This window comes from Apodemus sylvaticus, chromosome X (assembly GCF_947179515.1).
Source record: "Apodemus sylvaticus chromosome X, mApoSyl1.1, whole genome shotgun sequence".
In the NCBI taxonomy this organism is placed as follows: Eukaryota; Metazoa; Chordata; class Mammalia; order Rodentia; family Muridae; genus Apodemus; species Apodemus sylvaticus.
In genome coordinates, this window is record NC_067495.1 from 13,682,349 (window position 1) to 13,692,022 (window position 9,674).

The 9,674-nt window shown below is 42.7% G+C and overlaps 1 protein-coding gene across 1 annotated transcript; it reads left to right on the forward strand.

Moving 5' to 3' along the window:
* The first annotated feature begins 893 nt into the window (after positions 1-893).
* Positions 894-4,466, forward strand: LOC127675102 (diphosphoinositol polyphosphate phosphohydrolase 3-alpha). The gene is made up of 2 exons (XM_052171068.1): positions 894-1,702; positions 4,343-4,466. Coding segments are annotated over exons 1-2 (495 nt in total). The 5' UTR covers positions 894-1,208; the 3' UTR covers positions 4,344-4,466.
* Positions 4,467-9,674: the final 5,208 nt, after the last annotated feature.

Consider the following 9,674-nt stretch of genomic DNA (forward strand, 5'->3'; position numbering starts at 1 on the left):
CCCCAAGAATCACCCAAATCCTGAATCCCTAAATGCTCATCTGTTTGGAGGCCAGGAAAGGGCACAGGATGTGTGGATGGAGGAGACTCTTGAGGACATGGGATTCAAGACTTTAGTGGGTGCTGTGCCAGAAACAGCTTGCAATGGGGTTGAAAAGAGGGTTGAAAAGAGGGCTGTGACAAGAAGTCCCAGGGTTCCCTGACTGAAAACTCTGGGCAAACACTTGAACAGGGGTTCTGTGAAAGTGTCCAAAGCAAGGGCTGGATCTACATGGTCGCCAAGCTGCAGAAGGGAACCTGTTGAAGAAGGCGAGCTGCATGTGACTCAGCAAAGATTATTCTGGCAAGACTCTCATTGGTCATTCTGGGGACACCGGGCCTTCTGCCTATAAATAAGGCAGTGCAGTTAGTTCATGATGGGAGCTGGGTGTGTGGTGCTGACCATGACCCTTCCTCTTAGGAGTTTCTCAGGGAGGGCCTGGTCCCCTCTGCTTCCAGGTCTGGCTGAGACACACATGTGGTGAGGACCCTGCACAGCTAAGTCACCATTGGGTGCACCTCCCCAGTGCACTGGCAGCTATAAGCTTCCAAGTCCCAGCGGTGTGGGGCGCCTGCGCAGTGGGCGGGCGGCGTTGGGCTTTGCGGGAGTCGGGAGACCCCCCGCCTCCGCTCCTCCGCCCCTCGCCCTCCGCCGCGCGCGCGCACGCGGTCCCGGCCACGCGCGCGCACGCACCTCACCTCGCTCAACCCCTGGCGCGGCAGCCACGGCAGCGGCGGCGGAGCAGGCGAGCGCGCGCGCGATCGCGGCGATCGGGAGGGCGGGGACCGCGCACGGTCCACTCCGGGGCTGTGCGGAGGCGCGGGCTCTGCGCTCCAGGCTCCGGGCGGCGGAAGCGGCGCCTCCAATCAGGCGGCGGGCTCGCGACCCTCTGTGCGCCCGGCCGGTGCTGCCCGCCCCGCAGACTGACTGACGCGCCGGCTCGCCCCCGCCCCCGCCCGCACGCCCGCCCGCCCCCGCCTGGTCTCCCCCGGCTGGGCTCAGACTCCGCTCTGCTCAGCTCTACTCCGCTCTCCTCTCCTCCAGCCTCGCCAGGCCCTCTCCCTGCCGGCAGGAGCTCCTTAGCTGCGGGGCGGCGGCGGCCCGCTCGCAGGCGGCTGCAAGCGACCTCAGAGGCAGCGGCAGCGGCAGCGGCGGCGGCGGAGCCGAGGATGAAGTGCAAGCCGAACCAGACGCGGACCTACGACCCCGAGGGCTTCAAGAAGCGCGCCGCGTGCCTGTGCTTCCGCAGCGAGCGCGAGGACGAGGTGCTGCTGGTGAGCAGCAGCCGCTACCCCGACCGCTGGATCGTGCCGGGAGGGGGCATGGAACCCGAGGAGGAGCCGGATGGCGCGGCGGTGCGCGAGGTGTACGAGGAGGCGGGAGTCAAGGGGAAGTTGGGCCGCTTGCTGGGCGTCTTCGAGCAGAACCAGGACCGCAAGCACCGGACCTACGTGTTCGTGCTCACCGTCACCGAGCTGCTGGAGGATTGGGAAGACTCGGTCAGCATCGGCAGGAAGCGCGAGTGGTTCAAGATCGAAGATGCCATCAAGGTCCTGCAGTGCCACAAGCCCGTGCACGCCGAGTACCTGGAGAAACTGAAGCTGGGCGGCTCCCCTACGAATGGGAACTCGGCCGCCCCGTCCCCGCCAGAGAGCGAGCCCTAGTATGTACCGCTCCCGCCCGGACTCCTGCCTGTCGCCTCCCCGCACTTGCCTCCTGCCTGCCAGGGGAGCACCTCTCCTGCCCTGTGCGCCCGCCTGCCCGCCCGCCAGCCAGCACGGGCAGGAGGGAGGCTTCTTTTGTTTCCTTGGCAGGCAGACCTCTGAATCACGCTTGCAAACTGTCTCGGTTGCCAGGCGCTGTTTGCAGACAATTTGCACGTTTTTCAGATGCTTTTCCAATCGCTTCTTGGTGACACTGTAAAAATCTTGCGGTCCAGCCACAGCTGCATGGGATTTTGTGAAAGGTGCCTTAAGTGCTTGCCCTGCTCCTCTTGGAGGGTGTGCGTGTGTGTATTCACGTGTGCGCCTGTGTGTGCTTGTGTGCCAGTGTGCTCTATGATGTTTTTGTTTGGATTTTTTTCCCCCTTTGAACAGCCTTAACATGTGTTTTGTGTGAGAGTGTGTGTGCGCGCTTTTGATGTCAGTCTTCTTCCGGTTTTTTTCTTAGTGGAGGGGCCTTTAGAGTCCTACCAGCTGGTGAGAGGCGCGCGTTCGTGGGCGGGAGTGGTATCTTTTTATGTTTTTCCCTTATTTTCTCATTCACAGCCTTCACAGTGAATATGACTGGAGCGCGTCTCTCCACCGACATTCTAAATATGCTCTACAAACCTTAATAAATATACATGGATGCTGACATTAACTTAAAACATTTTATTTTATAGGTTACCTTTGAAAAATAACTTGCTAAACATAGAATTGAGTATCATCAATTTTCTCCATTGGTTCTCTGTTACTTAAATCCATTGAAGTAAAATAGGTAGTCACAAAAGTGATTCTGTCAAAGAAATGAATACAAACCTGCTTACCAAAACAATTGCTTTTATAAACCAAACATGTAATTTCATATCCTGAGCGATAATGAACTATTGACCATAGATTTCACTAATTAATCAGTATTTCAATCATTGAACAGATATTCTCAGTAATCTCAGTCTTAAGAGTCTTCATCTGTCCTAGAGAAGTGAATTATTGCTTTATTTATGTATTTTTTAATAAAAATACCTCTTATCCAAAACATGCCACACATATGTTGGAAGTTTAACTACATGTGGCAGTCTAGACATAGTAACACAGTATCCTATTTTCACTTTTGATCTCTTATTTGACTAATTGAGATTGTTGATTTAAGCAGATTTCATTAGCATCCTATAAACATACGTTATTGCATTCAAAAGTATTTGGATTGAGCAGTATAGTTCGCTGAGATTTTCTTTGGGATCCACAGAGGTTGTTTATGCAATTTTTCAACCTGCCAAATCCGTTCCATTTCCATATTTCATACCCAAACCATTACCAATTAACACACTTTAAATTCAATTTTATATAGACAGTTAAATATCCATTCCAGTCTAGAAAAGTAAAGACTAAAAGTATTTAAATAGAATAATTCTAAGAAATGTAGACAAAGCAGCTGACTCAGAAGCAAGCAAATCACATCTATATCTTATATTCTCCAAAAGTTTGACCAGCTGGTGTGAGTCTTTTCCTTGGAGTGGTTTACTTAGTGCCTACACATTTTATGTGCTGACTGCAATGAAGATGGACAGCTGAAAACTTCAGTTTATCCCCTTCCCCTCCAAATCCAGTACACTGATGAAAGATAATTAAGGCTTTTATACACAATAATAGGAATTTGCTTTCAGCACGTTGTCTTAAAGGGCTGATCCCACCCCCCCACCCCCCCACTGGACAAGTGCCTATGCTTATCCTTTAAAAGGCTTGAGGAAGCCATGCTGAAGTCGAAATAATTTTGATACGTTTGATGCAGGCACAAGATGGATTTAGAAACTTTGGTTTTATCAATCAGGTCATTTGTGAAAGAAGTAAGGGCTTGAAACACAGCTACAAATAATTCCTAGATTTGGTTTCATCTGAAAGAATTGATTGATGTAAGGCTTTATGTAGAAGCATCAGTAAAGCCTGACATGTGTAAGAACAAGAACAGGCTGAGTGTAACACAGCAGTATGGGCAGCAGCGCTTCTGGGACACATGGGTTAAAGGCTCTGACTGGATCTGGAGTTGTTTCTTTCCTCATTTCCTGTTAAATGGAGTTCCTTTATAAGAACAGACTCTCCTCAACAGTTGTTAACTGGGGGAGGGAGCTGAAGTTGCTTAGAACCTATATAATACTAACAGCTCAACAAGCCTTTACCCCAACCCCCAGAGTTCTTTTTTGGTGGAATCATCTATTGTAGCTCTATTCCTAACTGAATGTTTTCCTAATAGAATATGAGCTCTCTGAGGATTTAGAACACAACCTGAATCCTGCATAGCTCTAGGGCCTCAAAAGAGGGACTAAAATTTGGAGATATTTGTCATTGACTCACACATTAGAAATGTCTACTACCAATGACTTCCCAAATTTTCACTTTTAAGCTTTATAACCTTTCCCAGGGGAATTTATTTCTTTAGCTTCCCAACCTGTGTGTACAGTGGATCTTCACTGGATAACTCACTGCGGGCTTTTCCAGTATAAAGGGTAGATGAACCATACCAAATCCTCAGTAAATATTTGTTGTCTAGACTCTACAGCATTGGACAAACCAGTAAAACCTTTATTAATCAGATTATCTTTTTTTAGGTGAATGGAATAAATGTTGTTCAGATTTACTTTGAAAGAATCAAGTATGTGACCCCAATGATGAATGGAATTGTGAAGCACAGGTGAGCTCGTTGACATCCCCAAGGACACAGCTCATCCTATGCTTTTGGACACTTCTTTCCTGGTATTAACAATGGCTCTTCAGGTTGTTGCAGTACCACTGTATCTGTACAGAGTTCTATTCGGCACCTGTGGCCTTTTTGTGTGCTTTGGTCTGTATTTCCCATCAGATTTGACTGTGAATGCAAAGAACTTGCTTTCTTAGTCTTTTTCTATCTAGCATACATTACTTGATATATGGTAGGCATCACTGAATATTTGTTTAAATATTTTGTAATGATAATGAATGGTGAAACCTCCCACTTCTAATATCTCTTAGCATACATGTGGCTTTTGTATTTCAAGGCAGCTGTGAGATAGGAGCAGAAATATTGTTCATATGTCTGTGTTATCCCAGACATTATGTACTTCCTACATTTGCCAAAATTTTGACCTAAATTTGACTGTGCCTCTTGACATAATTTCTCTTCTATAGAAAATGCAGGAGACAGAGAAACCATTTACTATATATCAAACAGATGAGATTCATAGAGTCTTCTGACTTTAAGAAAACACAGGACAGATGATCCAGTTTCTTCAGTAGATAAGTCACCAGGATGAAAGGAAAGGGTGGAGGCTGAGCCTGTGGGGTGAGAAAGGCTTCAGAGAGTGATCAGTACCGCTCTTATCTCCATCCTGATCTGATCAGACTAGATGAGTGAATTTATCAGACAGCCAGAATAGTTTAAGAATTGCCTGGATATTTTCACATTGATTATTATTATACTGTTGTTATATTGGAATCAATAATTCTTATCTGCATTCAAATATTTACAGATTAAATGATATAATGTCTGGGATTTGCTTCAAAATATTTCTTGATATTAAATACACTGGACATAACTCAAACAAGATTGGCCTTTAAGATTGTCTAAGCTGAATGATGATTAAATGGTGTTCATTATATATGTTCATCTCTGCTTTTGTATGTTTGACATTTTCCATAATAAAAAGTTAATCAAAATCATTGGAAATGTTGGAGTTCTTATAATTAAGTCTAGGATGTAATGCGGGAAGAAAACAGGAAGAAAAAGTTTATAGCTTGGCTTTGAAATGTTGGCTCTCAGATACTACTTCTGGTCGAAAATGTCAAAGCCACAGAAATAAAAGGCGATGTACCTTGGAATGGCTAGTTACACTCTTGGTATAGGCCACTGCTTAGAGTTTTTGTTTGATATTTCGTCTTTTTTTTTTTTTTTTTTTTTTTTTTTTTTTTTTTTTTTTTTACTTTATCCTACTGAAATAGGAACAGTTAAATCATTCCTTACAACTATTAGAAAATGGTAGTTGGTTTTATTATGAGAAGAGATCCGGATGCCATTTGCATTCTAGTTCATAGCAATGTGAAATAAAGGGCAGGGTCTCTAGGGAATAATTTTATAAAAATCCACATTATGCTATTCCAACATATTCTCGGAGAAACACAACTCATTAGTTGTAGATGTGTATGCTGTACACTGTGTCCAGTATTTTATGTGAAGGCAGGCAAAACAAGATACGAAGCAGTTAGGATTCCTGACTGCAGATCACCTTTTGAATTCTGTAGTGGTTCAGATGCTGCAAAAAAACTGAAGACATAGGTCCAAAGTACTAATTAACAGACTAGGGTCAGTGCTGGCATTCGTGGGTAAACAAGCAGTGCAGGCTACACTGCAGCCTTTGGTGAAGGATGAAGATTTCCTTTGTAGATAGAAAGCAGTGTGAAGCTATAGCTTTTGTTCCTGATAGTTAAGTGTTTCTAATCCCAAGAACAAGCAGTTGCCCTGAATCAGCTGTTGTCTGGAAAAAGGGGAGATGAAAGTCTTACCTTGAGGCCTTTCTCATGCAAGCTGGTTAAAGCTTTCAGTAACCAGGGTACCCAGTGAGAAAGCATCCTGATCTTTCCAGGAAGTTGTTTCCAAGTTCGGGTCAATTGATTTGAGATTTAAAATTTGGATGCAGCCAGACCCATGGGAAACTTGGGTTGGTGTTAGTGGTAAAATAATGCTTCGGGGCCCAATAGGCTGTGGCTCAAAGCTGACTTGACCTGTAATGTGGCCTGTGCCAGGTAACTTTATGTCTGTAGTCTCCCGTTTTCACATCTGTAAAATGTACCAGGTACTTTTAGTTCATACCTTTGCAAGCCACTGCTCCTGAAAAGCTCTTCTGAATTTGAGTACAGTACACTGGGGTGTTCCCTATACCCACCCTGTTCTGTCGTGTCACAGACCTTAGCCCACTCTTATTAGCCTTAATCAACTGAACTGAAAGATCTTCTGGCTCAGAGACACAAACTGGGTTCTCCCTTATTCCCAAAGTCTGGAACATGGTACTCATGGTACCTGTTATATAATTTATCTAATAAATATATATATTTATTATATCATTGATTGTCTCAACTAGTATTTGTCAAAGAAATAAAGCACCAAAAACAATCAAAACAACACTAACTATATCAGGGATTTGATTTCTAGAAATTAAGAGAGCTGAGACCCTGTAAGACACTATGATCTGTGGTTGCATTTCTCTTTATTCAAGAGAATACTTTATAAATTATGATTGTATTTTCTCAGAGTTTTCCATTTCTAATACATTTTTCTAACTTCTTAGCCTTATAACCTGTATTGTGTGATTTTTTTCATTAGGTGCAAAATTAGCCCCACATTGATGTGTAAGACAACTCCATTCTTCCTATGATTTACTAAATACCCTTGGTTTTTAGTCAGCATAACAACTTCTGAATAGGTACAAAGGTGCTAGTTATATTAGTTTAATATATAATAAGTGACATAGCAATCAGAATGTAGTAAGAAGTTCATCATACATACAATGTCAAGGCCCGACTCACTGGATACAGGAGCCACTTTTAGATGTAATGAGTTTAGGACTTAAAGCATTAACTACAAAGAATGAACCACGGGGTTCATAGCTACTTTGGCTTGTGTCTTAACTATCCTAAAATGCAACGACAAAACAGATGGTGGTTGTACTATAAATTGTAGGATATTTTGTTGCAGAGAAGCCACCGTGGAGTGGTTTTATATTCTGCAGCTCCTTGGTCTCATCAGAAACTTTGCTGATGCCAAGGGTGGGGGTGGGAGAGAGACAGGGGAGTCACTTAAAGCTTTGCATCTTCTATCATGAGATGGTTAACACAAGTTTAAAAGTCAGATTATATGCAGTTACAAAGACGGTTCACCTGATATGGCCACTTTGAAAATACAGAATGAACTCCAGCACAAAATTTGCTTCCAATAAAAAGGTTGATGATATGCTATCACATCTAGATCAACCAGGTACTTGGATGTTCATTACTTACACAAAGAGTATTTTGAGGGGAAGCAGGGTGGATGTGGATGAACAGCAGGGTAGGTGTGGAGTAGGGGAGCTTAGAGAACTTTAAAGCTGTCCTGGAATTTCTAGGGAAGGGAAGGAGACAGAATTTTTATTGGGCTTATGACACAGGACTAGGGTATTGGTTCGAATGCCCAGCTGACAGTTTGGATGGTGTGGAACTCCATTGGTCACCAAAGGAAAGAACACTCTGATTTTATTTTAACTTGTAAGCAGGAAGCAAAAGAGACATAGCGTTTAAATGCTGTCAGCAGCCAAGCATGTAAAAGACTTTATTATAATTTCTCCTTGAGTTTGGTAAGTAAAATATCAGAAAAGCAGTTTCCATAATTAAATTTTGGATTTCAGTTAGGATAGTGAAAGTTTCATCAGATGACTCAGAGTAGAGTATAAAGCTGGGCATTTAGTTATCCACATTTGAAAAAATAACAAAGGAAAATTAGTTCTTTGATCTCAACAATGTCTGGAACTCTGTAAGATCAAAAAACAAACAAACAAACAAACAAATAAACACCCCAAAACCAAAAAAAGAAACCAAACCAAAACAACAAATAAGTGTCTTGATTCAGCCTTGATTTACAATTAGGGCACCTACTGCATTAGTTATAACATGAGAGTTAACTGTTTTGATCCTTAGGTTTAATTTTTTTTCCCAGGGTCATTCTGGTTAAGTGTTGACAAGTCCCTAAGGAAGTGTCTGTGTTCATACTATTCCCCAACTTCTATTTTCCTTCATTCACTTGAACTTAAAGGGTCTCTAGGTAGACAATGAATTTGTAAAGGAGGTGATTTCATCTAGCACAAAATCTGAAAAAAGGACTGAAGATAAGGCGTATCCATTCTCACCAGCACGTCTGATCTGTCACAGGCCCTAGCATCTTAGTTCAGACTTATAGGTTTGATAGCTACAGTAACTTGAGAGTACTGATTCTAAGATCTAGTTTAGGCTGTAAATTAGAGAGGGCTAAGTGCTAAGGATCTGTAAAAACCTCTTTGTAGGAGACACTGATATGAAGCCAGCCTCTAAAGACAGCATTAGTTTTGTGTCTTAGGTATAAGACAGTAGACTACAAATGGCTCTCAAGGCCCCATGCAAATATGAGAGCAGGTTGCTAAAGCTTTTCCAGTAATGGAGTCTTTAGCAAGCATGGAATTAATAATAGTGCTTGTAGTATCTACAGCCTTTGCTGAGATGATGAACTTTTTTTTGCAATAATGACATAAATGAGACAGTAGAATTTATAGGTGAATTATATATTGCCTACAGAACTGAAAAAGGCCTAAAAATGTTAGTTTTAATGTAGCAAGTACTAAGAACATCAGTGGGTATTTAACAGTGCCAGGGAGAAAGTATCTCTCAGTTTCCCAAATAATTAAGAAATTTAAGGCATTGCGTTACATGTGCACCAAGGGCCCCACCTTTTCATAGGAGCTGTCTTTTTGAGAATTTGTATAGTCTGTTATTCATATCTGAAGGTTCTGTTTCCATGGTTTTTGCAACAGTGAATCAAAACTATTTTTAAAAGCTGCTCCAGTACTAAACAGGTACAGGGATCTTTTTATCTTGTCACAATTCCTTAAATAGCACACATAACTATTTAACATGACACTTAGAAATTACTTAAATTAAGATGATGGACATAGATTTATATGTGAACAGCATGTCATTTTATATAAACCATTTAAGCATATGAGAATACCTCAAGGGAAGAAGCAGTGATCTTGCAACCAATTCCTTGTTGATACTGAGGGATAAATGTATGTCCCAGGTATTTTTACAGGATTGTTTAAAAAGAGGGTGTTTGTGCTCCTGGATATAATTAGGTTTTAACCACAAAGGTTGCTTGAGATAGAAAAGCTTTTTTTTTTTTTTTTTTTT